This window comes from Hemicordylus capensis, chromosome 4 (genome assembly GCF_027244095.1).
Source record: "Hemicordylus capensis ecotype Gifberg chromosome 4, rHemCap1.1.pri, whole genome shotgun sequence".
Taxonomy (NCBI): domain Eukaryota; kingdom Metazoa; phylum Chordata; class Lepidosauria; order Squamata; family Cordylidae; genus Hemicordylus; species Hemicordylus capensis.
The window spans coordinates 266,324,565-266,344,400 of NC_069660.1; the positions used below are offsets into that span (position 1 = coordinate 266,324,565).

The 19,836-nt window shown below is 42.3% G+C and overlaps 1 protein-coding gene and 1 non-coding gene across 4 annotated transcripts in view; both read right to left on the bottom strand.

The window, feature by feature from the left end:
• The window catches only part of MYBL1 (MYB proto-oncogene like 1), a 55,914-nt gene extending 37,531 nt beyond the window's left edge, over positions 1 to 18,383 (bottom strand). The window contains exons 1-9 of one of the 3 annotated variants that reach the window (XM_053248868.1): positions 17,986 to 18,383; positions 14,126 to 14,245; positions 13,966 to 14,037; positions 13,705 to 13,797; positions 12,139 to 12,359; positions 9,753 to 9,936; positions 8,864 to 8,938; positions 6,696 to 6,794; positions 5,458 to 5,691 (exon numbers count right to left, since the gene is read on the bottom strand). In XM_053248868.1, coding sequence (XP_053104843.1) covers positions 5,458 to 5,691; positions 6,696 to 6,794; positions 8,864 to 8,938; positions 9,753 to 9,936; positions 12,139 to 12,359; positions 13,705 to 13,797; positions 13,966 to 14,037; positions 14,126 to 14,245; positions 17,986 to 18,021 — 1,134 coding nt within the window. In that variant the 5' untranslated portion in view covers positions 18,022 to 18,383. Of the gene's footprint in view, positions 1 to 5,457; positions 5,692 to 6,695; positions 6,798 to 8,863; positions 8,939 to 9,752; positions 9,937 to 12,138; positions 12,360 to 13,704; positions 13,798 to 13,965; positions 14,038 to 14,125; positions 14,246 to 17,985 lie in introns of all 3 variants that reach the window. The other 2 variants (XM_053248867.1, XM_053248869.1) reach the window with 2 other exon arrangements.
• A 525-nt stretch (positions 18,384 to 18,908) lies between these two features.
• On the bottom strand, positions 18,909 to 19,002 carry TRNAY-GUA (transfer RNA tyrosine (anticodon GUA)). The gene is made up of 2 exons: positions 18,966 to 19,002; positions 18,909 to 18,944 (listed from the first exon to the last, which is right to left on the bottom strand). It is a non-coding gene; the product is annotated as a tRNA-Tyr (tRNA).
• Between the last annotated feature and the right edge of the window lie 834 nt (positions 19,003 to 19,836).

Genomic DNA, 19,836 nt, shown 5'->3' on the forward strand with positions numbered 1-19,836 from the left:
GCCCTTAAGTGCTACAAAGAGCTGCTTGCTCTTATGAAAGTCTTTGGTTCTCTTAAAGTAGAAAAGGAGAGACCTCCTGACATTCAACGCATTTAGTGAATGTTCCAGAGAGACCTTTGGATTTTGGAAGAAGGTAGGTAGCAATATGTCCTTTTTCTAATAGAATTCAGAAACTATCTTTGGTTGAAAACCCGAGTCCTGTCGCATGAGGACTTTGTCTGGGTAGAACCTGGTGTAAGGAGCATCTATCCTCAGCTCTGTCAATTTACTAACCTTTCTCACAGTGGCTATTGCCACCAGAAAAGTAGTTTTCAAGGTAAGTAGCTTAAATAGTTGTAGTAGCAAGAGGCTGAAAGGGTTTTTCAATCAAAGTAGAGAGCACTAAGGAGAGGCTCCATTGCTCCATAGGCTACCGCAAGGGAGGAAACAAGTTATTAATTCCCCTCAAGAACGTCTTGCAGTCAAGACGGGAAAAGAGTCTTGCCATCCCAACCAACATGTTTGGAGGAGATCACAGCAAGATGGACTTTAATGGAAACATTAGCTAAGCCGAACTCTTTTAAATTAGCCAAGTACAAAATCACCTGCCAGATAGTTGCCATTAGTGGATCAAAGCCATGAGCGCTAGCATAGGCTCGGAAACTCTTCCACTTACATAAATAGGTGTGTCTAGTGGATGCTTTCTGATTGAGGAGGATTCTATCTAAAAGCATACTCTCCATACTTTCAGGTGCAGAGTTTTTAAGTTGGGATGGAGAATCTGCCCTCCATTCCTTGACAGCAAGTTTGGATGCTGAGGAAGGTTTCAAGAGTTTGAGTAGCAACGCAAACCGTGGTTGGTGGGGCCACCAGGGGGTGATCAAGATGCAGGACGCACTGTACCGAAGAAGCTTCGCCATTACCCTGTTGAGGAGAGGGTAAGATGGAAACATATACAAGAGACCCTGGAGCCAGCTGTGCTGAAACATGTCACCCATGGCCTTGCCCTGCCCTTGAACAGTACCTTGGCATTTCTTATTCCATTGTGTTGCAAACATGTCGATCTTTGGGGTCCCCTACATCCTGAAGATATGCGACAGATGATCTGAATTGAGCTCCCACTAATTTTGTTGCATTCTCACAACAGACCTGCTCAGATTATCTGCACGATTATAATCCTTGTATGTATGGCAGTTGGATGAATTTGATGGGCAATGCACCAGTTCCAGATCTGGAGAGCACACAGTGAGCGGGAGACAGTCCTGCCCTGTCTGTTCAGGTAAGCTATAGCAGTAGTGTTCTCGATATATGGATATGCCATATTCCACCTGGACCACATGTCCTTCCAGTACTGGTACGAACTACTTCTGAGCCAGGAATACAGCCAAGATTTCCAGGAAATTGATATAGAGCTGGTATTTTTGCATTGTCCATGAACCTTGAATCAGACACTCCCCAGTGAGTCCCCCATCCTGATAAGGAAGCATCGGTTGTGAGCTACCTGGTTTGAGTCAAAAGTTGAAAAGGAACCATTGCTAGGAGATTGGCCTCTGTTGCCCACTATCTCAGAGAATGTAGAACTGGTTCTGGGATGGTGATAGTCATTTGTTGACTGTCTACATTCAGTGAGTAGACCATGAGAAACCATAACTGAAGCTTACACATCCTGACACACAGTTACATTGCATGAAGCCATGAGGCCTAACAATCTCTGTATGTATCATGCACTTTGAACAGGCCTGTTCCAGAAGGACATGATCAAATCCTGTATCAGATGGTAGCAATCTCTTGGCAAGTATGAGCGTGTCCAACACTGCTCCAATCTACATTATTTGTTTTACAGATCCCAGGTGTGATTTTTTTCCAATTCACCTAAATCCCTAGATCCTGGAGGAGTCCCAGCACATATTGAATCTGAGAAAGTAATTCTTCTCTGTCTTGAGCTGCAATCAACCAATTGTCTAGAAAAGAAAAATAACTATTCCCTTTTTCCTCAGATACACAATAATCACAGCCATATATTTGTAAACACCGGAGTGGTTGACAACCCAAAAGGGGAGTACCTTGTATTGGTACACTGCACTTCCTTCAGTGAACTTCAGGTACTTTCTGTGATTCTCTTGTATGCCTATGTGGAAGTACTCATTTTTTAGGTCCAACATGGCAAGCCACTCCTCCTTGTGAAGGAATGGTGATATCCCCTGCAACATTATCATCCTGAACTTCCTTGCAAAGACATACTTGTTGAGCCAACCTAAGTCCATGATAGGCCAGATCCTTCCATCCCATTTTGGTATATTAAAATAACGGGAGTAGAAACAATCCTGTCATTAAGACCACCACACTTGGTCAATTGCCCCCCTTTTCAACAGAACTTTAACCTCTTCCATCAACGTAGGTGTTGCTGGTGTGTAATTTATGCCCAAGAAACCCAACAAAGCCCCCAACTCTATTGCATAGCCAGCAGTGTGTAGCACTCACTTGTCTGATAGCTTTCCAGCTGATGGAAGCGGCAATAGCAATTGGCGGAATTAGTGGTGGTGGACTGATCTGCACATAAAAAAATTCTGCTTTGAGGAATCTTTGGTGTTACACAATCCCTGATTATTCTTGCCTTTAGGACTGAAGCCCTTTGTTGTCAAATGGCAGACCTTCAATTCATTCCTTCATGTCCTGCTGTAAAGCAGTTGACTTCAACCATGCATGTTATAAAATGGAGAATGGTGCTGGAAAAAGAATAGGACTCTGTTTCAGCCAGATGTTTAGCTGTGCTAAGCTGTTGGCGGGTCACTGCAGTAGATTTAGCATAAACATCACTGAAGCATTTCTTGAACTTCTCGGCTGACAAAGAGGTAGAGTCCTATAGCAGCTTGTCCCACAGAGAGTGGTTATATCTAGCCATACTGGCAGCATAATTAGCAATTTGGATGGACAAGCAAGTGGCAGAGTAGACCTTGCGGCCCAGGACATCAATCTTCCTAACCTCCTTGTCAGCTGGAGTGGTATGGCGACATCTTGATTTTGAAGAACACACACAATCTCTAACTAAAGAATTAAAAGTTGGGTGGTTCAGCAAGTAAGAGCTGTCCTCCTCCTGGACCCTATAAGGGCCTTGCAGATTTTTTGAGATTGGTACCCAAGTCTGCAAAATTCCCCAAGCGGATTGTGCGGCATCGGCAGAGTCACAGGTTGTGCAGATTGAGCAGACACTATGAAGTCAGAGACTGGATCTTTTTTTCACAGTCTGCTTCGTAAACTCCAGGCCTAAACCCTCTGCCATCTCAGAAATCTGGACATGATAAGCTTTTAGCTCTTCAGCAGGCAAGGCTGAAGGCTTCGATTGTATATCAGATGATGGATCTGATGGATGTTCTGTGCTGACTGACTTGCTTTCTGTGTCCAAAGTGGAATCATAAACATCCCCCAAAGAGGGCAAAGCACCTGCACCGGACCCCTGAGGTGTTCTGGTAGTAGCTGAAGAAGCAGCTACTAACCTCTCCACAGTCCCCATAGCATGAGCCAGTCTACTGGGGGTGTTAAGGAGCGGAGCACTCACTTGAGTAATGGGATAGGGCACAGGAAGAGGAGATGCCTAGGTGAAAACAGGCATGTGAGGCATGGCAGTCTCAGGGTAGTGACTTGTTGAGATTGTAGAAGACATCTGTGCACCCAGACAAGGCACTACTAGACTCTGAGGCAGCTGAGCACCAGTTGCCACCTGTTGACCAGACAACTGCCGTGCTTTCCAAAGTTGATAGTCAGCACAGACAGCCCCAGTGAGACAGAGTAATGGAACCCGCATACATACATCAATTCTCTGTGGCACAATAAACCTTGCAGTCTTACATAGTCCCTTAGGGCTTCCAAGTCCTGGAACAGTTACAGCAAGATGGTGCAACTGTTGACACAGTAGAAACAGGGATCTGAACTGGTTTTGTAGTTGGTGGTTGTTGAGGGGTTGGTCACAGAGATAAAAGGTGTCTTAGGTATAGACACAGGCATCTCTTCGAAGTCAGGGTCCACATCCAACCCATGACTCAGGAAGCCCCAGAAATTGGATGCAGAGGGGGTGTTTTCTGTGGAGTTAAGTAAAGAAAACAGATCTTGAAGTGGTAGGGTCCAATCCACCCTCAATATCCCAAGGATCCTCCTCAGGCTCAAAGGCAATCACAGATTTGGGCTCTAAGGCAATTATAGACCTCACAGGAGAAACGGTCTCTCAATACTGAGTATGCTCCCTCAACATAGAGGGGGATTGCCTCGGTGTTCTAGTAGATGAAATTGAAGATGAACAAGCAGGTGCAGTTGGCAGATTGATGTGGAGCCCCCGAGGCTGATGTCAAAGGCGTTTGATAAACCTAAGTCAACCCCGACAAATCATCACAATGTCCTCTCTATGTCAAGTGGGTGGATATAGACAAGACAGGTGTTGGTATTGGTGTCGACAATGAAGGGGAGAGGTCCATGAAGGAGGCCCTGCACTCGACCTCGAAGGAAACCTCAAGCTTTTACTGATGTTTCTTTGGAGACGGAGGCAAGAGTCCATCTGAAGCTTTCCTCTTCATCTTGTACTTACGCCTATGTGTTGAGGAAGAACTGTTCAGTATCTCCTTTGGATGCTTGAAAACATGATCCAATGTCCATGGAGAGTGGTGCATGTTGAGGGTTTTGACTGCACAGTCATGGCAGTCCCTGACATAGGCTTCGATATAGACACCGACAGTGACATCGAAGATGATCTCAGCATCAGGGTAGGCAGCCGCAGAACTGGCTCGTAAAGCACTGCTCAAAATCAGAGAGCAAGGTTTTAAAGAGTTTGTCTGGGGAACAACATGCAGATCTGGCAGGATGTCGTATTATGGTGATCACCCAAATATAAGAGGCAGGTGTCGTGGCAGTACATTGATGAAAGTTTCCCACCACAGTCCATGTACCTCTTAAATTTTTTCTTAACGTACACTGGTGGGACGAAAGCCACTCAACAAAAACAAATCCGACATCCAGCAATCCAACAATAGTGAGTCCAAGTCAAAACCTAGTAAAAAATCCAACATCCAACAATCCAAGAGTAGTCAAAAAAGGTCGGTCCAAGTCAAAACCTAAAAACTAATGCTTTTTCATTCACAGATCCAATCCGATAACGGAGGAGCAATAACCAACAAGGTGTTAAAGCTTTAGTGGTCAGAAAGGAACTGTCAAAATGGTGCCCTAACCACCAATATTAACAAATACGCCGAGCAGGAGAAGTGGAACCCGAGTGCCATGAAGAGCTAGAGAATCCATTTAAGAGGTCCTGAGCAGGCGCAGTACCCATACTTATGAATGGCAATGGATCACAATCTGGATCGTATAGTTTCCCCCTCATGAAAGCCAATAAAGCAGTTGAAGTCATAATATGGATTTTTTTTAAAATTGGATTGTGTACAGCTTCATGTAAAATAACTGTTTATTATATATTGGAAATAAAATCAGACTTACGGACTCAATGAGTTCTAGTGTCTCTGCAAATTCAGGAATAGTCTGTAGAGATGACAATACTGCATTTGCCTCCACAGCCAAAAATTTGGTGGGTGAATTCTGCTGAGCTGTTCCAGCCTGGGTTTCATCCATACTGTAAAAGTCATTTGTCTGTTCCCCAAGGCTATTTAGGGTATTTGCCATGCTACCTTCCATGATGAAGCTTCCAGACCAGTTAGGAAAATTTCCAGCTTGCTAAGAATACAAAACATGTTGCCATTTATTGAAATTAAACATGAAAGAAATCAGAATTACTACAGGGGATTTCAAGAAATAATTAACTAAGTTCATTGGTAATGATGAAAAAATGGTACAGAAAATCTTCACCTACGTCGATTTTGTTTTTCCCTATAATTTTCTATACAAAATTAGGGTTATAGGCAGTGCAAACCAGAACAGGAAGAAAAAAAAGTGATCAGAATACTATTCCTCAGTACAAATAATTTTTCTTAATTATTTTAGGAATCTCAGAATGTGAGGCCTATTCACATAAGATAATCAACCGCAGCCACCACAGCTTTCCTGCGTGGGACATACATAAAAATGCAGTGTATGAAGAGTTAGAGTAATTTTATTTATTTAAAAACAAACAGGCATCTGGGCTCTCTTACATATATTTGTGTGGAGCTGACTCTTTAAACAATGCATTTAAGATGCATCACTTACGTGTTTTATGTTTTGGTACAGGAAAATCTCAGTATTCGTCGGGGTTCAGTTCCCGGCTAGGGCCATGAATACTGAAACCATGAATCCCAAATAAATGGGGCAATAGAATTGCTGGGGTTAGGTTTCTAAGGGGGGGAAATCAGCAAAAAACCAGCCCAAAATCAAGCCTTTTCCCCATTAAAAAAAGAAATTGGCTGAAAACCGGCCCCAAAATACAAAAAGAAAGCACTACAAAGTAACCTCCCATGCTCTGCGGGTCTCCAGCAGTCCCTCAGTGCCTCCCCAAGGGCCAAAAATGGCAGATTTTTTTTCTTTTTCTTAATAAATTGCCCAAAAACCAGCCCCAAAACAAAACAAGCCCACTCTCCCAGCAGAACCCTCTTAGACTCTCCAAACTGCTCATGTAGAGAGCCTATCTATCTATGGCATTCATTCACTCACTCATATATATTATGTATGCTAGAATGACATCATTAACAGCTACCACTGCATAGCCGGCAAGAAATGGGCACATTTATACAAGAAGTTCTTACAGATGAAACTCTCTTTCTTCTGATTTCATTCTCAGCTGACATAAGTAGCAACTCGAGTTCTTTTATCTTCTTCTCTTTGTCAGGATCATCATCAAATGGCTGCTGAAGAGTGAAAAAAAAAATGACAATAATGCACCTACACTTGGTTAACTTCTGCCCATCCAGGGGACACTTGTGGGAATGTCGCACTCCCTACTCTCCCTTGCCCCTCCACTCTCTTGCAGAAATTAGTAACTTCTGGTCATTGTCTGCAGAACACCAGTTTATTCTTTGGTAGCTTCCAGTCCAATAATACAAGTAAGCACTATCACAGTTTGCCTGTTTTAGGCAAAACAGCAAACTATGGTTGCAAGTTCCTAATTGCCATGTGCAAGATAAACAAGTTGTTCTAGTAAGAACTAATCAGCCTACTTTCCTTGAACTGTTTCTACAACTGGACTATATTTGGTTCAAATTGAGGTCCACAAGTTAGATCTCTTGCACCTCAAATATTCATGTCAAATATTCATGCATCATATTTTGGATCGGGGCGCATGACATCATAACAAACTACACCATTGAGGTGTCCCTATGTGTCCATACAGCTGTAGCAAATTTGGTTCAAATCAGTTAGACTGTCCACAAGTTAGTGAACTTGCAGCTCAAAGGTTTACGTGTCCACCATCCTGAATCAGGGTGGATATCATCACAAACTGCACCACTGAGGTGCCCCTGTGTGTCACTCACTGCAACTGTACCTAATTTGGTTCAAATTGGTTAGGCAGCCCACAAATTAGCCCACTTGCACCTCAAATGTTTACGCGGCCTCCATCTTGAGTTGGAGTGGATTATATCATCACACACCATGCCATTGGGACATCCCTATGTGTCCCTACAGCTGTAGCAAATTTGGTTCAAATCAATTAAGTGGTTCACAAGTTAGCACACTTGTGCCTCAAACGTTTATGGTTCCACCATCTAATCAGCCTACTTTCCTTTCACTGTCTCTACAACTGAGCTATATTTGGTTCAAATTGAAGTCCACAAGTTAGAGCTCTTGCACCTCAAAAGTTCATGCGTTCGCCATCTTGAATCAGGGTGGATGACATCATCACAAATTACACCAAGGTGTCCCTCTGTGATACTCACTACAACTGTACCTAATTTGGTTCAAATCAGTTAAACAGTCCATAAGTTAGCCCACTTGTGCCTCAAAAGTTTATATGTATATGTCTCCCATTTTGAATCAGGGTGGATGACATCAATACAAACTACGCCATTGAGGTGTCCATATGTGTCCCTACAGCTACAGCAAATTTGGTTTATATTGGTTAAGTGGTTCACAAGTTAGCCCACTTGCACCTCCAAAGTTTATGTGTCCGCCATCTTGAATGACGATGCATGACATCACCACAAACTACACCATTGCGGTGTCCCTGTGTGTCACTCACTGCAACTCTACCTAATTTGGTTCACATTGGTTAGGCAGTCTACGAATTAGCCAACTTGCGCCTTAGATGTTCACGTGGCCACCATCTTGAATTGGAGTGGTTGACATCATACACCAAACCATTAGGGCATCTCTGTGTGTCCCTACAGCTGTAGCAGATTCGGTTCAAATTAGTTAGGCGGTTCACAAGTTAGCCCAGTTGTATCTCAACAGTTTACACGTCTGCTATCTTGGATTGGGGTGGATGACATCATCGAGGTGTCCCTATGTGTCACTAGAACTGTACCCGATTTGGTTCATATTAGTCCAGGCATTGCGAAGTTGATTGGGGGTGGGGGTGGGTGGGAAATACACACATGGATGGACATACACAGAGTGCCGGGTGCTCTCATAAGCCTACTGGAAAGTAGGCTAAAAAGGAGTGCATGAGACTCAAAGCTCATTCTTATAATGCCAAATCATGGTTTTGCATGGCATCTGCCAATACAATTCCTTTCAAAGGATCACATCATCAGGATGCTGACCAGTGCCACAATTCCCAGGACATTATTTCAATGATGCTGAACACATTCCTGCTAGACGTTCCCTAGGGGATTACAACCTTGAATCTTCAACAAAAACCTTTTGCACAGAGCTCTTAAGCGGCAACATGGTTTTCCAATTATTTATCTAAAAACAGTTTTCCAATTTATTTATTTTTTAGAAATGTTAAACATTCACTATAAGAGCCAGAGTTTACCTGAATAAAGTTTGGAGAAGCTGGAATATGGTCTATGCAGTTGCCTTCTGATGATACATACTGGTAACCTGGGATCTAACAAAAATGACTGTTCTTTATAAATTTGTTTCTGATCACCTGCTTAAGCATTTTTAGCAAAAAAAATTATATTTGACATAGTTTATTTTCAAAACATATCAGTTTTTATCATAAACATCCAGATTATCAACACATTAATGTAAGTATGTGCTTTATTAAAAAAAATTAAATAGCAATCTGATCAGACCCCCCATGAATTGGGTAACAGCAGGGGAAGGGGGCTTTAACTCCACCCTCCATCATAGTCATGTCAGCCCTCTGACAGCCATTTGTCAAGGGGAATATACTCTGCTAAAAGGCTCACTGGAGCCATGGACGGCGGGGTAGAGTTAAAGGCTCCTTCCGGCCATTGTCTCAACGCAGCTGCTATTTAACATTAGAAAATGCTCTTAAATTAACTTGTAGTTTGATTTTTCAATACCCAATTTTCTTCTGAGCTTCCGATAAATCCTAATGAAGACAAAAGCCCCTTGTTAAAAAACAAGCAAGTTACGTTGATATGTATCAATACTAAAGTTTTAAATACATGTTCACTCTTTCTGGTAATAGAAAGCTACCATCAATAGCTCATCTCTGTTTGTACCGTTTTTTAAGCAATGCATGTGCATTTTAAAGTCAGCTGCTTTTTAGGAGCTTATTGATAATGGTATTCACTTGATAAAATCCAATTTCTGAAAAATTTCCCCAACGACCTTGACTCCCTCTCCTACTAGTTTTCTTGCAGTAAGTAATACATTGTTAGCATGTACACTTTTATTCAATTTTAATTAATGGATTTTTATTTGAAAACAAAAAGTTTTGGAGAACTTACATGTGCTTGAACTGGTATGTAAAACTGGTTCTGGGTATGAAGATGGTCCGCAGATGCACAAGTTTTGTGTGGCAGTTTTGATGAACAAGGTCGCTCAGTCTTTATCCCATCTTGTAAGTAACCCTCTTGTTCAACTTTTCTTCGCATAGTCGAGTTCCAATGATTTTTGATTGAATTGTCAGTTCTAAAAAAATCATAAGACATAACCCAGCCAATGTTAAGCACCTTAATGGGAGGAAGTTAATCACATGCTTAAGAAAGTAATCCTATGCACACTTGTGAGCAAAGTGCATTGTTAACACTGGGACTTATATGCATATGATCAGGCTGTGACTCTCTCACTGAATAAATAGGATATAAAAACAGTACTTATCTTTGGCTGGACAATGTAGAAATTATGTGTATTACATGTTGTATGGACTTTGAAAATCAACTAACAAGATATAACCAATGGGGGGGAAAGAATTCCTTTTTAAACTAAACCTTTCTAAATTGAAATTTTCTAATTTATTTACAAGCACTGACAATTCTATGAGAGCACCTATTACCATAAGAAAACAAGAACACACACACGTGTATTGAAGCTTCCCAACAGGAACTTGTGTATGTAGATTTTTCAAAAAAGATCTTCTTTCAGTAAAAGACTGCTTCTGAAACTCCACAATTTCAAAAGCAGTTAGCCTCAGAAAACAAGCTTCATAGTTTTTTGGATTCTAGCCAAGGATTAGATGCAAGTTATATTATTTTAGCTATCCTAGGTGTAGCATTCATTATTTGAAAGTCTCTAAATCATGTTGGCAGAATGAGTGGTCTAAATTAAAACACTGGAAGTAGATTATACTATGATCTTTTCTCACAGTAATCAGTGGAAACATTTGTGAATTAATTCACTTGCTTGTATCAGCAAGTAACTCACAATTAGAATTAGGCAGGAAGTACTGAATATTTTTTGTAAATGAGATTAAAGAAAAAATTGTATTAGCACTTCCTGTTTCAGTCAAGAGCTTATATTCAAGCACTTCCCTGTATAGGAGTAATAAAATCCAAGTAGCAATATCCAGAGTACATACCTAGTTTTAGATCTGTTCACACACAGATCACTCTGATTTTATTGCTCCTGTACACACCCCTTCAATCTCTGCATCATATCACACTATTCCAGGAAACAACTGTCTGCTGGTTGAAAGTACTCTCTGCAATCCAGATGTAAAAGAATTCAAAAATGAAAGGTGAATTGCAGCGGAGGTACGGCTGAAAATCAGAGGGTGTGATATGTGATGTACATGCAGTTCCCTGGTTCAACGTCTAGAATAAACTTTAATAAATCTATCCCTTCTGTGCTGGATAGGGAGCTAGCAGATGTGCACCCCAACTGGCAACATAGCAAAAGAGAGTATCTGATGCTGGTGTGAGGGGAAGGAGAAGAAAGATATGGCAGCCCCTATCAGGGCTATTGCATCAGTAGACTCATCCCAGAAACTTGAAGATATTGTGATGGTTCAGCAGATTGCATGCTGCTTGCTAGAACTAGGGAGACTAGAGGGCAACTAACCTACCAGGAGGTAGCTGGTGACTCAATTACTCCTGTATACCCTCTCCTTCCACCCCCAGGAAGCGTTTTCCCCATACACACAGCAGTCTCACCAATATGCCCATGGGAACTACCATGCTGCTGCCAGAGGATGCTCTGAAAGAGTAATTTGGGCATGACAATCACACTATGCCTTTGGATTGAAGAATTATATGTCCCCGTGGGATAGAGGAGTGGGTGGGGCCCTGGAGTGGAAGCTGGATGCAGATTCTGTCAGTATTGCATACCTGATCCTTGGGATCTTTCCACACACTCAGAACAGCTGCATCCCTCCCCCACATGGTTCAGGGCCAGATCATGCCTTTCGGTAGTTTGCACAGCAAGTGTTTGAAAATATCTATTAATACTGTAAATACGACATGCTGTGTAGTTATTAACTGAATCAACATTATAGGTTAGTGGCAATGTGTAGGGTTTGGGGATAAGCTTCAGAGATCTAGGAACATAGGAAACTGCCATATACTGAGTCAGACCATTGGTCTATCTAGCTCAGTATTATCTTCACAAACTGGCAGCAGCTTCTCCAAGGTTGCAGGCAGGAATCTCTCTCAGCCCTATCTTGGAGAAGCCAGGGATGGAACTTGAAACCTTCTGCTCTTCCCAGAGCGGCTTCATCCCCTGAGGGGAATATCTTGCAGTGCTCACACATCAAGTCTCCCATTCAGATGCAACCAGCTCAGACCCTGCTTAGCTATGGGGACAAGTCATGCTTGCTACCACAAGACCAGCTCTCCTCCCCATCTAGAAATAACCTTGTACTTTGCATGCACAGCACACTGTCAAATTTAAAAATACCTTCCAGGAAGGAGTTTTGCAATTTCAGCCCACCGGTTTCCCAAACGTTTGTGAGCTTCATAAATGATTCTGTCCTCCTCTTCAGTCCATGAAGACTTCTTGACCTCAGGATTAAGATGATTATGCCACCTCTCTCGACACTGTTTCCCTATTCTTCCCTTTAAGTGCTTTGCAATCAAAGACCAGCGCTTAGGACCATATTTCTGAACAAGTTCGATAACCTGTAATGCAAATTCAACAAATTAGCCAAGGGCAGTGGGGGAGAAATCAATGCATTCATTCTAAAGCAGAACATCTCAATAACATTTAATGTATTTACACCTGAAAAACAACAAGGTAATGACTATGTCCAACCTAAAAACAAGATAGCAAAGCCCCATATCCCAAGTGTCGTGCATCACAGACACTCAATTATGCTGATATCTTTATTGTGTGATTTGTACATAACCTAGTTGATTATGAGACAGAGAGCACAAATATTTTAAAAAACAAAAAACCTTGAAGTGCTAGATTTCAGTATTCCAAGAGAAGTGAGAAAGAAATTAAACAAATTATTTTTAGCACAAAGTTAAATATTTGTCTATGTTGAGAGCTGAATAAGAGACTGCCCTATAGAAAACAAAATTCATTTGGTAAACAGTTTTTTTTTTTAAATTTAACTGTTTCAAGAGTTATTTTTGCTAACATCCAAGTAAATGTTGCCACTTTCAGTTAGCAACATTTCACTGATGAGGTACATTTCATGCCAGTACATATGTGGGTTTTTTTAAAAGAAAGACTTGTAACTCAGTGAGGAAATAAACAATAAGCTATTGGTTTACACCAGTTATCTTTACTAATTTTAGTGGGGAGGCCGCAGCTGCCAAGAGGGCTCCTTCTGCAAAGGTGGGGGGAGGGGAGAGAGAGAAGGAAGGCAATGGCTAAGGCAGAGGCTGCAGGACCAAGGAAAAGAGATAACACACCCTCAGGGACGAGGGGGAGGAAGAGAGCATGCACTGGTGTGAGAGTGGTGGCAGCGAGAACACACAAGTGTGTGGAGGCAAGAGGAGGAGGAGGAGGAGAGCGAGTGTGCACCATGCGAGTGTGGTGGCAGGAGCAGAAGAGGCAGAAAGCACGCACAGAGACAAGAAGAGAGGAGAAAGAGAAAGAGAGGGAGCATATGCCTGTGCAAGTATGGTGCCTACGGTGTCGGGAGCAAAGGAAAGAGAAGGCAAGCGTGCTGAAGCAGGAGAAGCAGGAGAGCTCAGTGGCCAAGGGTATTAGAGGTGGCAGGAGGATGAGTGCCACTGGGGTCTGGGTGAGCTAATGTTGGCCCATAGGCCACACAATGAAGAACAGTGATATTGACTTTGAAGATTATAAGGTAGAGGGCAATGGGACTAGGATAGACAGAACTCTTTAAGTACCCCACGATGGAATGGCATTTATCTATAATGAGTATATTGTTTTCCATTTACAACCTTCCCCATCCTATATTTGAGAGAACCAGAGCTAAAGACATTATAGCATATTCTGAACTGACCTTACAGTAATTTCAAATAATCAGGAACAATTTAAACAAGTTACCCTTTGATCCTCTTCCTTAGTCCAGGGGCCTTTAATCAGTTCTGGGTTCAGGACTTTCTGCCATCTATGTTGACACTGAAAATCAGAACGATTCTGAAGAAGATGAGGGAGAAACATTATTTTCTATTTAGGCTGTCACTTCCAATTCAAAACTCCATCCCATATGTGTGTGTGTGTGTGTGTGTGTGGTGAGTAAGTGATAAGTGATTTTTGAATACTTGTGTTATGAAAAATCTCAGTACAACATTCATTTTCACTTACTTGTAAATGACTAGCAATGAATGTCCAGTCACTTGTGCCATGCTGTTCTACCAGTTTCTTTAGCTTTTCATCCTGTTAAAGACAATTTACAACAGAAACCCATAAATAGACATGCAACATTAAGGCAAACATCAAGAGCAATGATCTGGTTAAGCTTTACCTCATCACGTGTCCATTTTACTCTATTACATATCTTCTTTGCCCCTTTCTGTTGTGGTACTTCATAGTCATGATCTGCATAGTGAAGGTCATCATCTTCTTCTTCACTGCAAAGTGCAAGCTAATATTAAGTTAACATTGACAGTGAAACTATGCTTACGTAAGTTCAAGAAACAACAGGTATTATATTTATATATAGTATATATGTATGTATGTATGTATGTGTGTGTGTGTATATATATATATATATATATATATATATATATATATATATATATATATCCAAAATATTGAAAATATATTTCATATTCTTAATAAATATATTTTTATAGTTTATATAATATTATACACACACACACATATATATACTTGAAGACACTCATCTGGTTTTTATGCAACTATCAATGCATTTTTCTCAGCTGACACGAAATCTAGCTAAATAAAACACCAAGAAGGGCTAAAAGAAAGTCAATTTTTTTTAAAAAAAACTGTATGGACATGTAAGTTGGTTAGATATCCAAAAGCCCAAATGAACCGGTACACAGGGGTTGATCAACTTGGCATAACTCCAAATAGGAAAATGTTAGTCTCCTAAAGAATAAAGTTCAGCTAATAGGAAGATGCTGAAAGGCATCATCTCGTTCTGCATGGGAGATGGCAATGGTAACCCCCTCCTGTATTCTACCAAAGACAACCACAGGGCTCTGTGATCGCCCAGAGTCAACACCAACTTGACAGCACACTTTACTTAATGGGGCCAGAAGCAGGGGCGTAGCTATAATTGAACGAAAGGGTTCAAAGAACACGGGCCCCCAGCTCCTGAGGGCCCTCTGCAGCTCCATCCCTCCCTATTTTCTTCATTGTCTCCCTCACTCTGGGGGCCGCCCGAGAGAGGGATGAACACGGGTCCCCTCTCCCCTAGCTATGCCCCTGGCCAGAAGTAATAAGCTCTAAGCCCTAAACAGCACAGGACCTTGGAATTTAAGAGAAAATCTTCTTTGCCATGAGCCCCACCGCCAGTGTTCTAATTTTTCTCCATCTGTGCGTGGAATGGGTTTTGTTCTGGGTGGTAGTATCAAGGAAGTGTGTGCACACATGCATTCAGAGTGGGGCCTTCCTGATTCAACCTAAGCAGGATCTAAAATTAACTGAACAGACATCCAGAAACTTGTGAGCGCGCGCACGTGCGCATGCCTTAGAGGGAACTCTGCCCAATGCCCATTGAGATCATCTGAAGAGGTTCCTCTGCAGTTGTCACCCACTTATCTGGTGGCTAAACAGGGATAGGCCTTCTCCATTGCAGCCTTGAGGCTTTGGAATGCACTCCCTGCTGAAATAAGAGCTACCCCATCTCTGACAACTTTTTAAAAGGCAGTTAAGACACACTTGTTCACCAGCTTTTAATTAGACTTACAGTTTTTAACATTGTGTTAAATTTTAAATTATTTTAATGTTTTAATTGTTTTTATCTGTGCTGTTTGGTTGTAAACCACCCAGAGATATGGGTTTGGGGTGGTATATAAATATGTTAAATTAAATAAATAAATATATTTTTGAAATGTTTATTGGAAAATTACAGATACAGGCAAGCAAGTCTCCCTGCCCGTTCACAAATTCCTCATTCCTATAAGGAAGTTTCATATATCCCCCCTCCTTCAACGAACGAAAAATGGACTGTCGAACGAAAAATGGACTGTCGTGATGAAACCTTTATACTTCAGCATTCATCCGGTCACTATCATTAAATAAAGCAACAGAAAAGATTGTCACCTTCGTACCTACTTGAGAGCTGTGCGCCATCTACTGGCCCAATGAAATGCTTCAAATGGAGATTAGATTGTTTAAACTGAATTTGAAGAACAGTTTTCATGGTGAAATTCACATTCCATAAACACTCAGATAAGGCTTATACTATAAATTTGTGCAAAAACAGATCTTCCCTATTCAGTACTGGAATGGAACAGTACATTGATAAGATATGTATTCCTATGTTTATATTTTAAAGAGTTCCCCTGATCTTCTATTAAGGATCAAAATGACAAGAACATCTGAATATTTTATATTTAGCTTCTTCTTCTTCTGTAAACAGCATTTTCCAAGAGCCTATACCTTTTAGCTTATATGAAGTTTAAGGTAATCAGTGGCTGAGCACACATGTTTGTTACATACAAAAGGTCCCAGGTTCAATCCCTGGCATCTCCAGGAAAAACTAGTAAAAACTCATCTCCAAAACTGGAGAGCCACTGTCTGGCAGTGTCTAGTAGACCAGGGCTACACAACTGATGCCCTCCGACTGCTTTTGGACTATAACTCCTATCATCCCCAGCCACAGTGGCCAATAGTCACGGATGATGGAAGTTGCAACAACTGCAAGAGGGCCAAATTTGTGCAGCCCTGATGTAGACAGCAGTGACCTACATGCACCAATGTCTGATTTGGTATAAGGCAGCTTATGTTTAGTTGGCTGGGTACAATAGCACTGGAAGTTTTAATTGGAGCAGACGACAGATCTATGTGTATAGTGCACATATGTATGAGATGATAGGATTGGGGTAAAAGCTGCCAACACTCAGCAACAGATTTAGAAAAAATAGTAGCTAGTCTAGAATAAATAGAACATCTGAGATATGAAATATTGATGTTTATGTTTTAATCTAACTTTTAAAAAATATATTTTATTACTTGTATCTGTGTCTATCTTGTTGTCAGCCACCCCGAGCAGTATTGCACTGGAGGAGCGGGGTATAAATATTTTAAATAAATAATAAATGTTATATGTCCCATTCCATCTTGCACAATAATCATATTCACAAGAAGCCACTCAAATTAAACCTACAGCCAATTCTATCTAGATTTACTTGGAAGCAAGCCCCACTAATTTCAAAGGGTGTAGCCTGTAAGCAGTTATACATACTTACAATTGCAATCCAAAAAACGCTAGCCAACTACCTAGCTACACACCTAACTAATAAGGCACGATTCATATTGGACTGGTGTATCCATAGAATAAGACAGCCAAACTAACAAGCTAACAAAGCAAAAAATAAAAATAAAATATTATCCTTTTTCAATCAAGCCAAAACACAAAAATGGTGAAAATATTTGAGGTCTATGTGGTTTTGCTACATCACATAAGATACAGATTTTGAACCTTTAGATTTAGGTTCTTTAATTTTAAAAAAAAAAACTTGTACTGTACCACACACTAGTGGCTTTATATGCAAAGACATCTCTTCAGTTTCTTCTTTAACGGAGGACCACAGAAATACGATTTCCTTCCCATAACAATAATTAGCTTATTTCCACTGTATCCCCTCAAACCGGGGCAGTGGAGTTCATTTAATGTCAACTGTATGTATACACAATCCACAGCTACACGCCCCCTCACCGGAGGTGGGGGGGCGTCTCCAGAAAGAAAGAGACACGGGAGCAAAAATAGGAAGAAAGCAGTGCCAAGGTGAGAGGGTCTGAATTGCCAGTAAGAGAGAAGTTGTTGGCAATTCAGCGCCAAGAAAACAAGAACAAAACGAGATGGGAGAGCAGAAGGCGGTATAGGTTTTCAAACCGCAAGAAATCCGAGCAGGAGGAAGAAATCCGAGTAGTCCAATTCTACATCAGCTGAACAGAAGATCACCACCGGCATGGGGAAGATACAGTTCTACACACCAGGGAGCAATGCAGAAGGACCAGAGGATCTGGGTAGCAGGGCTCGTGAAAGGGGCAGCAAAGATCTCCTGAGGCAAAGGGAGGCTGTGAAGAAGGCAGGCAGGCTGTCAGAGCGGGCGGGTGGGCAGGCTGCGCCAGGTTGCCAATGCAGTGGCGGGCGGCTGTGGAAGTGCCGAAAGAACGCAGCGAACTCACCTGCGTGGCCTCTTCGCCATCCTTCGCACGCACCATAAGGCGAGAAGAGGGGAGCAGGCGGGAGGTCACCGGCCAAGGGTGCTCACCCGGCTGTGGCGGGCAGACCCCGACAGGCGGCCGCGGCAGCAGTGGCGCAGCTGCCCCCTTAGCCCCGACCGCGCCTGGCCCCCCGCCCGGGGGACATGGCCCTACACCCAGCCCCAGCTGGGGGAAAAAAGAATTAGGAAGGAGCCCGAACCCCGCTCCTCCTGTCACTCCCCGGCGGCGGCCTTCCTCCCCTCCCACGACTTTTCCTGGGCGCTACTCCAGTCGCTCGTCGCCCTCGCTGGTTTTTGTCCCTGCCGCCGAATCTCGCGCCCAGCCTCTTTCCAGAGCCACCGTTTGAATCTGCGCACGCGGACTGCCACCCCATTGGCTGCTCCAGAAAGCACGCGACCAAGCAGAGGGGCTGGGGAGAGAGAGGAAGGGGAACGGCCAGTAAGGGAAGATCGGTGGCGGGATGCCGTGAGGGGTGGGTGGGGCTAAGGCGCAGGGCGTGTTGGGAAAGAGAGTTTCCCCCCTTCCAGCCGGGGCCTGCTTTGAATGTCTTCGGCCGCGGTCCAGCAACGCGCGGATGGGAAATGCCCTATGCACCCTCTATTGCATTAGTTTGTTGTACCTCTTTCCCTCCCTTTCCCGCACGTTGAAAAAAATAACGCACAAAAAAAATTAAACCTCACAATTACATTTTCAGCATGTTACCTGCTCTTCCTGCGGGTTGTATAGAAGGCGGCTCAGACTTAAACTCAATCCTCTCATAAAGAAGAGAGGTGCCCATATTAAGAAGAATACAAGTGCATTCAAAATATGAGACGTCGACAGAATACCGAGGGAGATATTTAAAAGTGTCGCCCCTTCTAATCAATTGTAGACAAAATCAAATCTCCTTCGAGCCGGAATCGAACCAGCGACCTAAGGATTCCTGCTTTAGAACAGCGCCTCTACAGTCCTCCGCTCTACCAGCTGAGCTATCGAAGGGACGTTGAGTTTTTTGCTCTGTTTTCTCTACATAAGGTTTCCATAGCACAGATACTGAAAAACAATACAAAGAAGAGAGAAAAACATCTGAAAGTTTTCGGAATTGTTCCATTTACGAGACAAAAAGAAAACTGTCCCCATCATCGTTCATACAATACCCTAAAGGCCGTTTCAGTTATTATAAATAAATGCGAGCTTAACTTCTGTCAGTGTTCACCACGCGAAGTATCTCGAGCCTTTTGACATTTGAAGCCGCTTTCTGCAGGTTACTGCTGCGGTCAAAGTTACGGTATTTTCAAGTATACACAGGATTGTATACGTTAAGGAACAGAGGCGCAGCCCTCCCACAGCCAGAGATTACTGCTTCTTTCAGCGAAAAGAGAGACTTGATTTGGAAGGGCTGTCAGAAAACGTACAAAATGTGTTTACTGTATATGAGCGTCTTCTATTTTACTTTTTAAAATGGGGACGATTTTTGGTACCTCTTTCTGTGTTTGTACTATGTTTACCTGAATCCAGGACAAAATATTTCCAAATTGGGGGTTGTGTTTAATTCAGAGTATTGATCCTTTGGATAAATAAAGGTATAACCTGTATTTAACCTTATTTTTCAAGCGCGTCATCTTACATTCAGATAAAAAATAAATACTTCCTTTTGCCCACTTTTCCCTTCTCCACACTTCCTTCCTTCCCACCCAAAACCATCTGTTCAACAGCCCAGATGTGGTACTTGTAGCTCCTTCCATATTGAAAAGTCCATTATTGCCCAGGCTAACTGGGCAAAGAGGCACCTTTTACCGTGGTGATTCTCTTTATTTAGCAGGGGGAGAGTAA